The 20,386-nt window shown below is 35.6% G+C and overlaps 1 protein-coding gene across 1 annotated transcript in view; it reads left to right on the top strand.

Annotated features, from left to right (window-relative positions):
- The window catches only part of LOC149251453 (dnaJ protein ERDJ7-like), a 145,209-nt gene extending 127,395 nt beyond the window's left edge, over positions 1 to 17,814 (top strand). The window contains exons 5-6 of the mRNA XM_089453891.1: positions 17,481 to 17,531; positions 17,689 to 17,814. Coding sequence (XP_089310017.1) covers positions 17,481 to 17,531; positions 17,689 to 17,814 — 177 coding nt within the window. The remainder of the gene's footprint in view (positions 1 to 17,480; positions 17,532 to 17,688) is intronic.
- The last annotated feature ends 2,572 nt before the right edge of the window (positions 17,815 to 20,386 follow it).

Genomic DNA, 20,386 nt, shown 5'->3' on the forward strand with positions numbered 1-20,386 from the left:
ATAGGCACTTAACTAAAATCAAACCAAGAACACTTTAGGATACAAACACCTTATGATTTTGAATGGTTCTTCTTTGTAATAAACAAAGTTCATATATGCTTTGCTACCAATGTAACAACCAAGAGTCGTATACGCAACAAAAATCTTTAAAATAATTCAAGGCCGTAAATGTCCATTGTAAGACATGTAACTTTAAAGTGAATATTGTATATTGAATTGATGTAAGATATGAGATGATTACAAATGAGTATGAGGGCCTGCTTATATACCCTAGGCAGGTGCCCTTTTATGAATGGTCATGTCTCTTCGACATGCCTCTTCATTACTAACTAACTAACCATTAGTTAATTAATTATTATTTATTATTTTTATATGAATTATATTCATAACATTGCCTCTCTCTTCAAGAAGCTTTGTCCTTAAAGCTTACTGAGAATATCTTCTCGTCTCTGAACTTTCATATTTGTTGATACAAGATGATATGATGCTCTGAGTGATAGACAAAGTTGTCATACTGAGAACAGATCAGACCATCCTTGATTAATCTTCTGATCTCTGGAAATTTGTGATGAATAGTTATCGTAGGATTGGATTCTGCAAACTTCAGTATTATTGGGAACATAAATTTATCGTTTATGTTCTAAGTGATATTGGTACGTAGATTGATTAGAGAATTTGCTCTTGTGATTCAGATGTCGATAAATAATTCTTCTAGTTGGACTTTCCCTTATCATGTTAGTGGTTGTTTCTTGATTTCTTTCAGGCGTTGTTGTTATTGAGTTGGCTATTGAATCATCATTTGGAATGTGCATCATTTGAACTGCAACTTCTGCATGTGTCTTCACTTCACTAGGTTTATTCTCTGCTTGAGTTACGGTTTTGACTAGATAGGTATTTGTTTCTTTATCTTCAACTTGGACAGAAACGACTGGAGACTTTGATACTACTTCTTGAATTTGTTCTAATTTGTCATTTAGTGATTTCTTGTCACTTTTAAGCTTCTTTATTTGCATAAGTAAGGCTTGGTTATGATTCCTTAGACATGAAAATTTGCTAAGTTGCAGGAAACGTGGCCCTAGGGGTCGTTTCCCCAGGGGAAACGAAACGAAACGCGTTTCCTCGTACCGTACGGCCTGGAAACGTGTTTCCGGCCGTATGGCCACGTTTCCCGAAACGGAAACGTGGCCGTACGGCCGGAAACGCGTTTCCAGGCCATACGGGCCACGTTTCCCCAAAAAAACAGTTGTTTTTTAATTTTTTTTTTTTAATTTGTTTTTAATTTTTTTTAGGGTTTCCAGGATGTTCTAGAAACCTATTCTAAAGTTATAAAAGAGCAGTTTGTCTCATTCTCTCATCACACTATTCAGCAAGTCGTTTCTCTTGGAGACTGGCAGTTGTTTCAGCTAGGGTGTTTTGAGTAGTGAGCAAAGTAGATTTCAGCAGCAGGAGAAAAGTAGATTTCAGCAGTGAGCATTTTGCTGCTTCTATTTTTGATGAGGATTGTTATGATGAGGATTAGTCTTTTGTGACTTGTCTCTATAGTTCTTGCAGCCTTATAGTCTTTATTGTACTTGCAGCCTCATATACTAATATAAATAAAGGCTGATTTTGGATTTTCCAGTTCCTATATTTTTATTTTCATTATGTGATTATTCATGACTCATGAGTAAATGTGATGTAAATTTAATCTTAATGTTTAAATGTAATAAATTATAATCATATAATGTAAATGTATCATTAATGCTTTATGATTGCACATATATATATTAATAATTTTTAAATATTTTTAATATATATATATATATATATATATATATTCGCGTTTCCCCGTTTCCAAAATTTGGGGAGGTCGCGTTTCGTATCGCTTCCCATTTCGGAAACTCGTTTCCGTTTCTCCGTTTCGTGCAACTTAGAAAATTTGCCATTTTCTAAATCGTTGACTTTGTCCTTAGTATCTTTCTCTTTATCTTTTAATTTTTTTATTTGCTCTAATAATTTTTTATTAAGGGTTTTTAGGCACAAATTTTCTTTTTCTTTTTCTAATAGATTCTCCTTTAGTTCCTTATCAGAACTTTCCTTTTCTTGTTTTAGTCTTTGTTTCTTAACCTTGGATTTTTTTATCTGTGAAAGTAATTTCTCATTGTGGTCCCTTAGATGCCAAATTTCTTCATTGCTTTTTGTTGATTTTTCATGAAACCGATCTTCGAGATCTTTATATTTCTTTTCTGATGCTTCATTCTTTTGTTGAAGTTTTGCAATTTCTTCCTTTAATATTTTTATTTGCATATGTTCATTATCATTATTCTCTTCCGTACTTAATAATCTTCCACACGCTAGACATTTTAAATTGCAATTTTTTTTAATATAAGTGTATCCAATAATGACCAGACAAAATGGACATTTAGTCCAAAATAACGATTGTTGTGTGGAACGCATCTTTTCTTCCTTCATACTTAGATTATTCATCTTTTTTTTTTCAACAGTTATCTCTACTTATTTTATTTACATATTTTTATTTATAATATATATTTATTTATATTTTTATATTCTCAACAATTGTTGTTTTTTTCTTAAACTCTCTTCTTCTTTTTTATAATTTTTTTTTAAACTTTATTTTGTTTTATTTTATTTTATAAGCTTTTCTTTTCTATATATATTTATAATCTTTGTTTTTTGAAAAGTTACAACCCTAGTGAAATGTGGCTATTCACCTCTTAGGTGACAGCCCCGTCTTTGAGCTTTGCCACCAAAGCCACACCTATTGGGGTTGAAGATTTTTCCTACATTAACTTAGGTGTGCAAGTGAGGCGGAAACAAAGTGAATAAGGGTTTCTCTCAAGCTCAAATTTGTGGAATTTTTGCCTTGGTACATCTGTTGTTGAAGGTTCATTTCTGATGCTGTACATATTGTTGGTCTCTTGCTGTTGATGGATTTGCTGTGAAGGAGGGTTTGACTTGGCATCTAGAAAATCAGTCTTTATGGTCACGGGTCTTGGGCATCTCAATTTGATCTGATTCTATAAGAAGAGAATTTTTCTAGGCTTTCCCCTTGGAGGGGTTTTGCCCCGGCTTGGAGCCTATATCTTGTGTTCACTGTTTTTCTTATGATCTTCATGTTTTGTACGTTTGATAATTGTTTGATGAAGAAGAACCTAATTAACTTAATAAGAAACCAACAAATTTCACAAACAATTATAAAAAAAGAGAAATCAAATCTAGATTGTAAGCCTCCCGATTCCCAACATTACTTGCATGTTGTTTCTGGTTGTTTGTTACCAGCTGTGAGATCAACTGAACCAATTGTTGTTGTCCTCGAGCTAGATGGTTCAATATGTCCAAGGTACTATTTCCTGGTTGTCAATTCATGTCTCCCATGTTTCCCCTTCTTCGGAATCCAATTCTGTTGCAAAAGGATTACCTCCCCTTCTCCTTTGTCTTTGGTATGTGACGTATTCCGTGTCTTCTGGAAACATCAATCACTGAACCTGCAAGCTGGCAGGATTACCAGCTCTGATACCACTGTAAAGATCACTGGAAATCTGCCCCAATTTTTGTTGTTGTTTTCTTGCTTTGCTGATTTGGTTTAGGTGATTGATTTGAAGATTTTTGAGATGGTTGTTCATACAAAAATAACTCTATTGCATGCAAAGGAACATATGTAAAAATACCAATGCTAATACTTCTAAAAACACGTAATAACAATAATATTGCAGATCTGAAGTTTGTTTGACTATAAAATCTAATTACATGCTTGGAAATGGAGATCTGAGTACATGAGAAAGGATTTTGAAGCTGTCATCACAGTTTGGAAGTTCCTATTTCTTCGCAAGATGTAATTCCAAGACCCATGTATTAGAAATCGATCCTGTGCTCCCTTGGACCGCTGATGATGATTGTTAGAGAACAAATCTGCTCTTGCATGGCTGATTACACTATTTTCTGGATGATACATCCCATTTTTTCCACGTGTAAATGTCCCCAGCTTTTCAATACGCCCTTCACAACCTCATGCATTCATCTACAACAGTTGTAAGTTGTAACACTGTTTTGGTAGCCTGGCTTCCTAAATGAGTTGATCCATCACAATTAGCAGTTAAAATCCCTTCCAAAATGCGCACAACAGTGAGATAATTCCCTTTCTAAGAGCGATCTGGTGGCTGTTATTATTTTACACAACAAAACAACCTTTGGGCATTGAAATATCAGTCCATTGGGTAAGAAAAACGCCCAACACTTTGTGTGATCCAGAGATGGATGGGAAGTGCATCCAACATACACATATCCTCCCAGAACTACAAAAGAATGCACTCAGCTTTTGTAATATCGCTCACAGGGTCTAGAGAGTGCACCCAACACACAAATTATTGCCCAATCTGCGAGGAAATACGCCCAATTATCAAGATTCCGCCCACAGAGATTTGGTAATGCGCCCAACAGAGAGAAGTGCATCCAACTGCTGAAGAAGTTGCTTCATGTGATAGGGAAACATTCCCACTAATCAAATCAATAACCCATACCAAAAGTTCTTCATCTCTGGTAAGTGAAATTAGCTTTGCATGTAAAATTAATTCATTGTTGGCCCTGGTAATGCAAGATTGTTTTCACCAATGAATTCCAACGAAAGCTCTGAATGATCTTTCCTCAATACCAGTTAAGGTGGATGATCGTTCACAGAAAGTAGTCTTCCGTCAAAGGGTTTTCTTCCAAGTGCTGAAGCTCCAAGCTCTCAAAAATTCAAAATCAATGGCAAGAGAAATGATTCACGAAAAATCATTGGCAAGAGAAAACAATTCACGAAAACATGGGAGGGAAATCAATTTCCTCCCTTTCAATCTCCTTTTTCCAATTTTCCCCCCTTTGTTGCAATTTTGAATTTCTTTCTGGCTCTTTTTAAATTTTAATTGTTTTCTAATGTTTTCCCATCACTTTTGTCTTTGTCACATTATAACATCATTTTATAAAGTTATTTTGGCCGCATGACATTTATTTATTAATTGATCTCCCTTTATTAATTTCTTTGTTGCAAGTTTAGCCCATGGTAGTCGAAAATGGGCTAGTGAGTCGTCCCTCTGCCGATCATTCAAGGAGGAACATTACATGTTGTTGAAAATAGCAACAAGAAATGCTAAAAATAGCATTGCTATATGTTGTCGCACAAATTGTCACGACAACGCTTAGACCGGGGGCTGTCACCCTGATCCCCGATCTCTCCGTTTAAGCCTGTCTTCCGCGGCTAAGGGGGGTAGACCCTGTAGGAAAATGGATGACCAACTGTGAACCAGTTGGGTTGGGAGACACGAAGGGAAACCAACACTAAATTGATTTTATTAATTTAATGGACCAGTGCCTTATGAAATGAATGAATAAACGATTAATTGTCAGATGTTGCAGGAATATGAACTCATTAACAATCGTTTACCATCAAACAACTCAAACAAAAAATTAACTTTTACCAAATGCGAGCTGATCGATGAAGGCTTAATGATACTGTAGCAGTTAAAAATTCGGGAGATAAAGTGCTTTTAAATAACCACGTAATTTTAACCAGAGATCACATTCATATGGCTAATCTTTGAATGATCGTTCAAGCATATTTAACGACACGAAAACATTAATCCCACATCAAAATTTAGCCTCAGCAGAAAAGATATTGAGCCAAGACTGAAAATGACAAAAAAATTTTCCAAATATATATATATATAATATATTTTTTTTCAAATGAAAATGAAACTTTAAGTCCAAAAATTGAACTAAACAAAAAAAGGAAATATATATATATATATATATATATATATATATTTTTTTTTTTTTTTACTTCTAAAATTAAATCTAAACTAAAATAACTCAAAACCTAAACTATAAGAAAAGAAAATTTTTATGTCTTTTATAATTTTATAATTTTTATATTTTTTAATGAATTTTAAAACTTTAAATTTAAAATAAAACTGAAAAATAAAATTTAATCTAATCTAATCTAAAACATAAAGTAGAAATCTAAAACTTAAACTTTTTATGTGAAACAAAAATTATAAAATTTTAATTTTTGAAACATAACTAAAAGGCAATAACAATCTAAAGAAAAAAAAATCTAAAACTAAAATCTAAAGCTAATACCTAATAGTAAAAATGAAAATCGAAATTATTACGGCCCCCTTTTTTTATTTTATATATATTAAAACACAGTTAAAAACAAAAAAAAAACAAAACCTAACTTAATGCACATATTTACAAAATAAAGATAAAATTAAAAGCTTACCTCAAAACCTACGTACGCATACACAAATAAAAGAACTCTATTCGTTTCGCTGTGTATTCATTTTGTTGTGTGCAGGTAAACGCAGTGAGGAACCACACGAGGGCAGAGAAAACTGGGAGGATTTGTTTTGCAGGTGAATTCTTCAGCAACGGATGGATAACAAAACTGGAGCAGCGTGAATGAGAGTGTAGGAATGAAGCACGCATGGCTGGGCAACGGAAGACCACGGGAGGCGCTGCGTTGAGAAGGGAGAGAGAAACGACTGCAGCTGAAACAGCGTGGGACGTGCAAGCAGTAAGCAGAAAACTGCGTTTTGAGATGCTGAGAACGTGCGCGACACAAGGAGGACGCAGTTGCAGTGTGAAGGAATTGATGGTTGAAGGTTTGGAGTTGGAGGCAACAACGTACAGGTGATGAGGACGCACAACGGAGAGGGTTCAACGCAGGTGTGATGACGGAGTTTGCAATGAAGCGAATGCGCAGATTGAAGCTGACAAGCAGTTGCAGGTGCGGATTGAATGCCCGGTCTGCGCTGAGGGAAACATTTTGAAAGAGGATTGTATTGATGGGAGCTAGACGCAGTTTCGAAGGGTCGGATGGAAGCCAAAAAAAAGCAGATGGAGCAGTGACGCGAGGAGGGTTCAGCAAAAACGCGGGCCTGGATGCTATGATTCCGGATTTGAAAGCAAAATGCGATTTTAGACTACGTAGGAGGAAGATGGCAGCACGCTGGTTATGCTGAGAGCTGAATGCTGCCCGACGGAAAAATGATATGTGCGTTTGTGGGTTGCTGAAATGGAACGGAGGATTGAAAAGCAGCGTAAAGAAAATGGTGACTGCAGTTTGCAGGGAGAACAGTAGATGAATAACACAGGGGTGCGGGTTTGACAGCGGTGAATGGAGAAGTGCAGATCCAAAAACCAAATTTCGATTTTTTTTCCAAAAAATTTGAAGACTCCAGGCAACAGTAAACAGATTGCCCAGAAAAACCACTGAAGCTCTCCACAAAATCAATATTTGAAATTCCTTGCTCCAAATTTGCCTGATAAAACCCTGCAAATTTCTCAAAGCATATACCTGCAAACTGCAATGACAAAGAACCGAAAACCCAAAAATGATATGTGCATAAAACAAAATTAAAACCCTAGATCAGCTAAACAACATTTACAACTTTTGACTCTTAAACAGCCAGATTTATCAATAGTCAGTAGTAATATTATCAAAATTTCAGATTTACTATGAAAAACTTCAAAAACCTCTCATGCAATTCAGAAAAACAAACTTAAATGATAAACCCAGGATCAAAACTAGCTGGGCTCTGCAAGATAATGCTTGTGGGAGTTGGCTGGTTCTGCTGAGAACTTCCCAAAACGTCCACTGATCTTCTTCAATAAGGGTTTCCTGCATAGCTCACTTCAACCATCAATAAAGAGAGAAAAACAGTACTAGATCTCAGAAGCAATGGAGATACCTGCCATTACTTCAAAAATTTTAATACCATTCAAACCCTAGCAAGTGAACAAGATACCTGTGTTCAACAATACTCTACAGTAAGCTGTTATTAATGGCTGAAAATTAAAATTTGCAGAAAATAAAATAGCTCACAGCACTTCAAGGGAGTAACACCAGCAAGATTTCAACCCCAAAGTCTTTCTTATTTAGCACTAGAAAAAGTTTACAGGAGAGCTTTCTTCAGCACAAGACTCACAGATCGAATCTGATTTCAAATGACCCCTAGCACCCTATTTAAAGGAAAATCTCCAACAGCTAGTTCGAGTGATCCATGCCAAACTAATCTCGACTGTCGATGAGGATCAAGATTTCTTTTAATCTCATTCGTCGAATTTTTAAATGCATTTTAATATATTAAAAAAATAAAATTCTGCATTTATTTACTCAAAAATTTGACTTATTATTATTTTATTATTTTTTAATTTATTTTTTTAAATTTATTTTATTTTATTTTTTATTATTATTTTTTTAATTATTTTTAAAATTTTAAAATTTTATTATTATTTTTATCTATTTTTTAATTAATTAATTTTTTTAATTTTTATTTTTGGATTCTCGAACTTAGCCTTTGGAAAAATCACCTAGGACCTAGGAATTAGGACTTAAGAGGGGATAAAAACATTTTCTAACCCTCAAGACACTTTACATCATGACTTTTACAATTTTACATCTCAAGGGGGAAAACCCCATTTGACATAGACCCTCATAGACCACCCAGTTCTGCGACCAAATATAATCTAGCAGATCAACACACTAGGGTTCCTCTAAGATTCTAATGACAAAATTCATTCCGGCTTTGGGGTTAGGCTGAAGGAAAACTCTGCCGATCATGGATCGGTGAGACAAAAAACCTTCCGGAACTTAGATTATCACTAGAAAATTAGGTCCACCTAGGCAATTTACATACATGACTCAACTCTGCTAAGATTATTTACAATTCACACATGCAAACTGGGTTTACAACATAAATTGATCAAGTCGACGATGATTGTCGAATGGCACGGACACGTCAATCAAGCGCTATCCCTTTTGCGAAAAAAAGGGGGTGTACTTCTATGGGAAGTTGACACGTAGTGGTCAACATCTGGCTCCACTTGGGGACACGTTGCTGCACTGTAGGAATGTGAGAATCCAGAATCTGCATCCACGCAACACACAACAGAAATAAGTAGCGTCCATCCAAAAATCATCATATAACATTTAAGCATATGAAAAATATAAGCTCTTGATTTATTAACAAGGAAAGTAAATCTAATCCTAAAACAGAAATAAAACGCTGAAATAACCAGGAGTAGGGTTAGAAATAAAATACAAAGGATGCCCCATGGCATCAGATGTGTTCAATATAGTGTATACTGAGCATTTGCCTGCTTTCAGGCAAATCTGTGGGCTGCTTGTCGGATGTACCATGTCCAATTTTGCATATGGTAGGACTTTTTCCTATCCGAAAATCAAGCTGCTCGCGGCCGTCTGATGCATCAAATCTTCTCATTTTCTTTCTCTTGCGCTTTTTCTTTGTGGCAGGCTGTATTACTGATGACGTGGAACTTTTTGCTTCAAAGCTATCAGAAGAAGTATGTAAGATATGCGTGACATGTCTTTCTTCATCCTGCATCTGCCCTGTCAAAGATGATGGACCAATCTCACAGGTGCCATGAGTTATAACTTGATCTTCAATGACTAGTGGTTTAACTGTGTGAGCATCAATCTGATTATTAACTTCCCTTTTATCCAGGTCACCTTCAATGGAACAAAGAACCTCATAACAAGATGGAGCTTGCTGTAACAGATAAGGAGGCTCCTGATCTATTGACGTTCCTTGGTTTCTTTCATCTTCCGATTGCTGTTGAAATTTCTGAAACTGTATTTTAATGGCATCCATCTGACTAGAGTGCTCAACCTTTATAGCACTGATTTCCCTGGCATGGTCTTCCTCCATGGTCAGTAACTTATTCTGAAGACATATCTGATTAGCTTCCATATCTTTTATTACTCTATCGTCCTTTTCCTTTATGGTCATCAAGCAATGCTGCATAGAGTTTATCTCTTTATTATGATTTGCTTGCATGGTCGTCATATTTTCCTCTAAGCCTGATAACTTGCTTTGCATAAAACTAATTTCTGTGTCATGATTAGTCTTCATGGCCTCAATTTCCTTAGTATGCTGATTTTGCATGATCTCTATCTCCCTATTATGCTTTTCCAGGTGGGTGCATAAAATTCTCACATCATTGGCGTAATTAGTTTGATTGATCTCCATATTTTTTACCAGCAGCATTAGTTCTTGTATAATTTGCTTATGATCTTCCTTTTCCTTGTCAACACTGTTTTTACAATTTGTTCCTACTTTTCCACTATGATCTGCAATGGTACAAGTGGATGGCATGTTCTGATATGAAGCCTTGTCTTGAAATCTTTCATTGACAGCTGAACCTTTTATAGGATTACTTTCATTCTGTTGCACAATTTTAGGGGCACAAGGCGAGCTATCTGGATCACCATATCTATCTTTAAAAACATCGACAATGTCTTGCAAAGAAGTGAAGGAATCTTTATGACAACTATTAAACCAATTCAAAGCATCATCTTCTAAAGAAAGGACAAATAGACGCATTTTGACATCTTCATGATTATACTGAGGAGATCTACAATACATGATCATTATATGAGTAAACCAGCCTAGATGCTTTTTAACAGCGACTGAATCACCACCCGAGAACACAGGTAATTTAGAAATGGCCACCTCCGGAATATCATGGCGAACATCAGTGAACTGACATGGTTTAAACGAATAATCCATGATGAATAATAAGAGATCAAATGGATGATGGAAATAGATCTTTGCTCAAGAAAATCAATAGATGAAAGAAGTGGAGTCGCCACTTGAACAATGAATCTATTTCTAGGATCCAAAAAGCAACCAATAAGCAAATATGAAGGAGGCTTCTTGTCTGGGAAAAATAAGAAAATGGAGTCGCCACCCAAACATGAAACGATTTGAAGAGAAGTTGCTGATATGACGAAAGATAAGGTGATGAAAAGATCCAAATGATGCCAAAAAATGTTGGCTCTGCCAGCTCAAATGAGATATGCGAAAGATGAAAGAATGATAAATGTCGTTGAAACCCCAGGACCAGAAAAACTCTATCCCCGGCAACGGTGCCAAAAAATGTTGTCGCACAAATTGTCACGACAACGCTCAGACCGGGGGCTGTCACCCTGATCCCCGATCTCTCCGTTTAAGCCTGTCTCCCACGGCTAAGGGGGGTAGACCCTGTAGGAAAATGGATGACCAACCGTGAACCAGATGGGTTGGGAGACACGAAGGGAAACCAACACTAAATTGATTTTATTAATTTAATGGACCAGTGCCTTATGAAATGAATGAATAAACGATTAATTGTCAGATGCTGCAGGAATATGAACTCATTAACAATCGTTTACCATTAAACAACTCAAACAAAAAATTAACTTTTTCCAAATGCGAGCTGATCGATAAAGGCTTAATGATACTCTAGCAGTTAAAATTCAGAAGATAAAGTGCTTTTAAATAACCACATAATTTTAACCAGAGATCACATTCATATGACTAATCTTTGAATGATCGTTCAAGCATATTTAACGACACGAAAACATTAATCCCACATCAAAATTTAGCCTCAGCAGAAAAGATATTGAGCCAAGACTGAAAATGACAAATTTTTTTTCCAAATATATATATATATATATATATATATGTTTTTTTTTTTAATATATTTTTCAAATGAAAATGAAACTTTAAGTCCAAAAATTGAACTAAACAAAAAAATGAAATATATATATATATATATATATATAACTCAAAACCTAAACTATAAGAAAAGAAAATTTTTATGTCTTTTATAATTTTATAATTTTTATGATTTTTAATTTTTATATTTTTTTATGATTTTTAAAACTTTAACTTTAAAATAAAACTGTAAAATAAAATTTAATATAATCTAATCTAAAACATAAAGTAAAAATCTAAAACTTAAACTTTTTATGTGAAACAAAAATTATAAAATTTTAATTTTTGAAACATAACTAAAAGGCAATAACAGTCTAAAGAAAAAAAAATCTAAAACTAAAATCTAAAGCTAATACCTAATAGTAAAAATGAAAATCGAAATTCTTACGGCCCCCTTTTTTTATTTTATATATATTAAAACACATTTAAAAACAAAAAAAAAAAACCTAACTTAATGCACATATTTACAAAATAAACATAAAATTAAAAGCTTACCTCAAAACCTACGTACGCATACACAAAAAAAAAAGAACTCTATTCGTTTCGCTGTGTATTCATTTGTTGTGTGCAGGTAAACGCAGTGAGGAACCACATGAGGGCAGACGTGGGCAGAGAAAACTGCGAGGATTTGTTTTGCAGGTGAATTCTTAAGCAACGGATGGATAACAAAACTGGAGTAGCGTGAGTGAGAGTGTAGGAATGAAGCACATGTGGCTGGGCAACGGAAGACCACGGGAGGCGTTGTGTTGAGAAGGGAGAGAGAAACGACTGCAGCTGAAACAGCGTGGGACGTGCAAGCAGTGAGCAGAAAACTGCGTTTTGAGACGCTGAGAATGTGCGTGGCACAAGGAGGACGCAGTTGCAGTGTGAAGGAATCAATGGTTGAAGGTTTGGAGTTGGAGGCAACAACGTACAGGTGATGAGGACGCACAATGGAGAGGGTTCAACGCAGGTGTGACGACGGAGTTTGCAATGAAGCGAATGCGCAGATTGAAGCCGACAAACAGTTGTAGGTGCGGATTGAATGCCCGGTCTGCGCTGAGGGAAACGTTTTGAAAGAGGATTGTATTGATGGGAGCCAGACGCAGCTTCGAAGGGTCGGATGGCAGCCAAAAAAAAGCAGATGGAGCAGCGACGCTAGGAGGGTTCAGCAAAAACGCGGGCCTGGATGCTATGATTCCGAATTTGAAAGCAAAATGTGATTTTAGACTGCGTAGGAGGAAGATGGCAGCACGCTGGTTATGCTGAGAGTTGAATGCTGCCCGACAGAAAAATGATATGTGCATTTGTGGGTTGTTGAAATGGAACGGAGGATTGAAAAGCAGCGTAAAGAAAATGGTGACTGTAGTTTGCAGGGAGAACAGTATATGAATAACACAGGGGTGCAGGTTTGACAGTGGTGAATGGAGAAGTGCAGATCCAAAAAAAATTTCTAATTTTTTTCCAAAAAATCTGAAGACTCCAGGCAACAGTAAACAGATTGCCCAGAAAAACCACTGAATCTCTCCACAAAATCAATATTTGAAATTCCCTGCTCCAAATTTGCCTGATAAAACCCTGCAAATTTCTCAAAGCGTATACCTGCAAATTGCAATGACAAAGAACCGAAAACCCAAAAATGATATGTGCATAAAACAAAATTAGAACCCTAGATCAGCTAAATACCATTTACAACTTTTGACTCTTAAACAGCCAGATTTATCATAGTCAGCAGTAATATTATCAAAATTTCAGATTTACTATGAAAAACTTCAGAAACCTCTCATGCAATTCAGAAAAACAAACTTAAATGATAAACCTAGGATCAAAACTAGCTGGGCTCTGCAAGAGAATGCTTGTGGGAGTTGGCTGGTTCAGCTGAGAACTTCTCGAAACGCCCACTGATCTTCTTCAATAAGGGTTTCCTGCACAGCTCACTTCAACCATCAATAAAGAGAGAAAAATAGTACTAGATCTCAGAAGCAATGGAGATACCTGCCATTACTTCAGAAATTTTAATACCATTTAAACCCTAGCAAGTGAACAAGATACCTGTGTTCAACAATACTCTACAATACGCTGTTATTAATGGCTGAAAATTAAAATATGCAGAAAATAAAATAGCTCACAACACTTCAATAGAGTAACACTAGCATGATTTCAACCCCAAAGTCTTTCTTATTTAGCACTAGAAAAAGTTTACAGGAGAGCTTTCTTCAGCACAAGACTCACAGATCGAATCTGGTTTCAAATGACCCCTAGCACCCTATTTAATGGAAAAATCTCCAACAGCTAGTTCGAGTGATCCATGCCAAACTAATCTCGACCGTCGATGAGGATCAAGATTTCTTTTAATCTCATCTGTCGAATTTTTAAATGCATTTTAATATATTAAAAAATTAAAATTCTGCATTTATTTACTCAAAAATTTGACTTATTATTATTTTATTATTTTTAAAATTTTTAATTTCTTTTATTTTATTTTATTTATTATTATTATTATTTTTTAATCATTTTTAAAATTTTATTATTATTTTTATCTATTTTTTAATTAATTAATTTTTTTAATTTTTTAATTTTTATTTTTGGATCCTCGAACTTAGCCTTTGGAAAAATCACCTAGGACCTAGGACTTAGGACTTAAGAGGGGATTAAAACATTTTCTAACCCTCAAGACACTTTACATCATGACTTTTACAATTTTACATCTCAAGGGGGAAAACCCCATTTGACATAGACCATCATAGACCACCCAGTTCTGCGACCAAATATAATCTAACAGATCAACACACTAGGATTCCTCTAAGATTCTGATGACAAAATTCATTCCGGCTTTGGGGTTAGGCTGAAGGAAAACTCTGCCGATCATGGATCGGTGAGACAAAAAACCTTCCGGAACGTAGATTATCACTATAAAATTAGGTCCACCTAGGCAATTTACATACATGACTCAGCTCTCCTAAGATTATTTACAATTCACACATGCAGACTGGGTTTACAACATAAATTGATCAAGTCGACGATGACTGTCCAATGGCACGGACACGTCAATCAAGCGCTATCCCTTTTGCGAAAAAAAGGGGGTGTACTGCTATGGGAAGTTGACATGTAGTGGTCAACACTATAGATAGCATTTCAGGATATATTCCAATTTTAATTTGTCCTTGAATTAAAATTGAGAATTACAATTCGAATTTAGTCTCACCAACTGTTTGAAAAATAATTTATTGATTCATCCTGAGTTAATTAGTTGGTGAAATTCAAACATGAAGTCTTTGTGAAGACATGCAATAGTTATCCCTTTGATTGAGGAAGTTATCCCTTAATTAAGGAGATAATGATGAGTTGTATTTGAGTTGTAATTAGTTAGCTCATTTAACTGAGTTAAGTCCAGTTAAATTAGTTCCAAACAGTTGGAGGAACTAATTGTGAGTTCAGTCAGTTAATGCATGCATGCATGCAACTAGTGTTCTCCAGATAACTGAATATTCTCTCATAAATAACTCATGCATGTCAGTTCAGAGAAAGACCCAGTTGAGATTAAAGGTAGGGATAGTGTACTATCAGTTGCTAGAATATTCCTATGAGAATATCTCTTGCATGCAGAAGGAATTCATTCCTTGAGGATTGCGCAGTTTCTACAGAGGTTAGAGCAGTGTGTGAGGTGAGAATCACACAGGTTACAGCTGGATCACCCAGGAGAAACAACGCAAGGAAATAGGAGGCTTGGAGGATTGAAGGAAGGCATATGTGTTATCTATTCTGTGTATGAGCAGCAGTGAGGGATTGTACTGAGAGCTAGATAGCTTGTGAGCTAAAGCTTTGTGTAATCTTGAGATATTTCCACTTGTATGATAATACAGATAGCGGGGTTTTTAGCTGAGGCTTTCCCTAGAGTACTCTTCTGTGTTTCATGTTTGATTGTTTCTTCTTCTCAATTATATGTGTTCTGTTTGAAACTTTGATCCTGCTCAAAATCGATTAAGCTTCTGCAAGTTTGATTGTAGAAGTAGATTAAGTATTTTTCTTTAGTACATTGCATAATCAGTTTAATCTACAATGAGAATTCTACACATGTTTCAACCACCACATAATCCGTACACTGTCAATGCAATTCGTACTACCAACATCAGTTGCAATTCATACCAATTTCTACATGTACGTGTTTGTATAGCGCATCTGTTGGTCACCATATCATCATGCCCCAACCGTACACCAAATTTTTTATCAAGTTTAATCAAGTCCACAGTGACTATTTTTTTTTTTAATTGTGTATTACCATCCACGAATTTTGACAGCCCTGAATTCTGTCCGCCATGTCACTTCAGGTGCATACCGACTGCCATACATAACCCCCATAAAACGATGATGCAGATGCATACTGACCACCATACATAGCTGCCCTGAATTCTGTCCACCACCATTCATAGAAAGAGAGAGACATTGAGTCATGTGAGACATTAAGGAGAGAGGGGTGCGAAGTATGAAGGTAAGGTGACTTGAATTTCTTTTTGATAATAATATCATAGTATCATAAGGATAATGATAATATTGATAATTAAGTCAAAATTGAACTATTAGGATTGATTAATGATGAGTGGTTTTCCATCAACTATATTTGATTACCAATTGATACAAGGTGATTTACTATTTTTGGAAAGTCATACTTGAGATGCTAGACATGACTTTCTATTTTTAGAAAGTCACTCCAAAATTGTCAGAAATGAAATTTTATTTAAGGAAATTCATTTGTGAGCTGCCAATTTTCAACACATGACAAGGGAAAAATAGGTTACAAAAATATCTTATCAACATCCTCATCATAGAAGTAGGCACCTTAATCAATCAACGTATGAACATCATATATGATAGAAACAACCAACTTATGTTCCAAAAAATATTGATGTTAGTGAAATTAAGTCTTATGATAAGAATTCATCCTAGATATTAAATAACCACAAGGTTCCACAGAAGATTGATTTGGGATGGTTAGATCATTTCACAGTGTGACAATTTGTACCACAATTAGAAGTTCATATCGTCTTGTATCATCAAATATGACAGTTGCAAGAATTGGAAATGATGCAAAGAGACTACGAGAGAGAAAAAGATATCAAGCCTTTCATCAAATATGCTTTGAAGACAAAACATTTCTAAAGGGAAAGCAATGTTATGAACATAAATATATCAATAAATAATAATGATAATTAAAATTTATAACAAATAATTATGAAAATACATGTCTATTAGTTGGGAGTCGGGACATGACTATTCATGTAAGGGCATCCCACTTAGTATATATACGGGGCCCTCATTGAACAATCATATTATATTTATCCTATGATGGATATTCATATATTCCAGATGTTTTAAATATGATATGATTTATCCTATGATGGATATTCATATATTCCAGATGTTTGAAATATTCTGTGTGATAATGAACTTTGTTCATATCATAGAGTATGTGGGGCTGAGAATAGTTATTGTGAATTTTAACAATACCTAACAGATCACAAATTTATTTTTCCTTTAGAATTTTGAAAACGACTTCATGGCAATATGATAAGTTGCTAAAGTAAAGTCTTCCTTGCTAGCATAGATAATTTGTTTCATACACTAAAGGTAAATTAAAAATGTATAGAAATGTGGAATGACTTAAAATATGTAATATTACCTTAATGTAATTGAAAAGGTCTCATTAATCTTAGCTGTATGATCAAACTTATTCCTCTTAGCAACGGAAAATTGACTCATTTGGTCCATAAGTTGCACCTTCAATAAAATCATTTTTGTAATTTGCCACAGTTATAATTATAAAGAATACTGATATTTAGTATTTAGTAATTTTTAGTGCTTAAGATATTTATTAATGATCAGGAGCAGTACTTTACAGTCCAACTGTCATCATTGGTAGTGGTTTACATGGAAGTATTTTATTTAATTTTGTTAATGTGGTTGCAGGTCTTCTATAACACTGCTCGCTATTATCAGGCCTACTATGGTTACAAAACAGTGAGTCCACTTTTCTTTTTAAAAGATTGTTTTATAAAGATGGAATACCATGGGGATAGAGTAAATAGTTTGGGTGGATTGTGCATATACATAGCACCTAAAATTTCATTTGCATTTATACAAGAGAGTGGATTTTAAACAAAGTGCAAACTGGCAGGACCTTCGAGCAGTTTTGGTTGGGCTTCTTCTTATTTTATCAGCATTCCAGTACTTGAATCAGTGGACCAGGCATCAACAGGTACTGAGATTTTTATTGTTGATTTTGAAGTTGATCATGAATTGAAGAATAAATCTTTTTATTCACTTGAAAAAGGGTATCATGTATTGTATATTTATTTGAAATATACCTATATAATAAAATGGCATTGTCAAGTAAATTGTGCTATTTATGTTTATTTTCATTAGCAGCCCAGATTTATTTATACCTCAATGATTTTAATTCACAGAAAATTATTTTATTACTTCAATTAAAATTCTGAATTGCTGGAAAATAAAATCACTGGTATTTAACTTCAAAAAAAATAATTTGCAGAAAAAAATAAAATTGAGAGATCAATCACATCACAACAGTAAGCATACACCCATAACAATTTTCCTTCATTAAAATTCTCCGGAAAATGTGGGCCTAGACCCATAGAGAAAATACACATAAATATGCACTATTGGACCCTGTAACTCAGCCCCATTGAGAAAATCGGCCCATGGATTTCGGCCTCACTAGGAAAATCGGCCGAAGGAATTCTTCCCACTTGAAAATTGACCTTTTGAAGAGTTCGGCCCTTTAAAAACTCGGCCTCCGGCACCAAAAAATCGACCCTCTCGTTTCCTCCTTGTATGAACCCTGCGCACTCAAGGAAATCAGCCCGTTGGGTAAATTGGCATCGCCACAAATCAGCCTCCTCTGCGCTTCAACTACTTGGTGTCTTGATTTCCTGAACTCAGCGTCCGGCACCAACAAATCGACCCTCTTTTTTCCTCCTTGTACGACCCCTGCACACTCAAGGAAATCAGCCTATTGGATAAATCGACCTTTCCACAAATCAGCCTCCCCTGCACTTCAGCTGCTTGGCCTCTCGATTTCCTGAACTCGGCCTCCTGGAAATACTCTTGAAATTTCCATGCACTCTTCCTCCCTTTTGTTCAGTCTAGCCGAGCCTCCCACTTTAGAGAAACTCGCTTCCTCCTTTGAGAAAATCACTCTCTCAATGTTGTGTAGCTGTGTTGTATCTTCGCCTCTCCATTAGGCTTCTTCTATAACTTCACTAAGCCAAATCCCCAACTCTAATCTCCTAAGTGATTGATGGCCGAGATTAAATCTCGCCTCACTTGAGATCAACGGTTAAGATCATATCTAAGTCACTTAAATAATTTTATTATTTATCCTTAGTACTTTGATTTAATAGTCCAAAATAATTAATTGACTTTTATTATTGTACTTTTCCTAAGTTAGACTAAGAAATTAAGTCATAAATCACCTACTCCACCAAGCAAACACCTAAAGAGGCAATCAACCATATTCTACATCCTAGGGCACCAAGCTGATGTAGAAGACCTTCCGAAGCTACCAAGAACTTAAACAATTTATCAGTAATGAGGCAGGGTTATTAGTACAGTGAGAAGTTGCAATGTGCTCTAGTATGATGAAGGGTGAGGGCTGTAGTAGTAGAGGGAGAATGTTGCATTGTCAAATGTGGTGCTTGAATGGTTGAAACTTGATATTGTTGTGGATAGCTTGTCTAATAATACTTTGGCTATGGAAGAATGTTGCATAGACAAATATGTGTCTAGCAAAGTTGATTTTGTTATGGGAAGTTGTTAAATAATCATGCTCCTCTTCTTAGAGAATTGTACAAAGGAGGTGGGGTGGCTAGGTTTGGCCTTAAATAATGGGAAAACCAAGGTTCAGTATGTAAAATTGAACTTGAACTCCTATTGGAAGTACCATCTTGGTTAGCTAGTGTCTTGAGGTAGGCATCTTGTGTGAAAATTTCTACACTGGAACCCTATTACAAATATTGATATTATTTCTCCTAATTGTCAATTAATTAACAATTTATCTGCTACGACAAATATCGAAATAAATACACTGCAACCTTCACAAATAAAATTTTGCGAAAAAATAAAACGATGGAAGCTAAGAAATGCTGGGACACACATAAAATTAACACATTTATTTTTGGACAAATGTCCTTGGAAAAACCTAATCCAGGAAAATTGGTGCAACAGTTGAGGGTTTTATTATTATGTAGCAGTGAGAAATTCTGAGTACAACTGGATGTCGAAATCTAGCAATCCTACAGAGAGAAATACTAGCAAAAAACTACTAAGGAATTTCCTCACCCCACAAGCAATCCTGACACAACTTGCCTTCAGAAACTCGACCCTCTAACCCTCTGCTTCAACCTCTGCACTGCTCTGCGCATCTTGTTTGACGTCAAGCCTCTGACTGGTCTCTGATGAAGTCCTTTTGCTCTCTGCTGGCTGGAAAGATGCCTCTCCGCCACTCCTTCCCGACCTCTGAAATTGAAGACGTCTTTCCCTCTCAACAAATTGAACTTGCCTCTAGAAGCTGCTGCACTACCCCTGCGTCAGCTTCTTTGTGGCTCTTCTGCCTCTCTGCAAATGCACTTATTGGATCTGGAATACTTCGTCTAATCTCATTGTTTCTTTCCCTCACTCACTGCTTCGATCTCTAGCTCTCTCCGACAACTGACTTCTGCTACTCTGGAAATCGATCTACCAAGAAATCAAACTGCTCAAGTGTACTCTCCATCACCACATCAACCATCTCTTATAATCCTCTGTTGGAGCACCAACGACCAAGATTAAAACATGATCGATGGTTGAGGATTATC

The sequence above is a fragment of the Pinus tabuliformis genome, chromosome 7, assembly GCF_031772625.1.
Source record: "Pinus tabuliformis cultivar Carrire ecotype Pingquan chromosome 7, CPIR1, whole genome shotgun sequence".
Taxonomy (NCBI): domain Eukaryota; kingdom Viridiplantae; phylum Streptophyta; class Pinopsida; order Pinales; family Pinaceae; genus Pinus; species Pinus tabuliformis.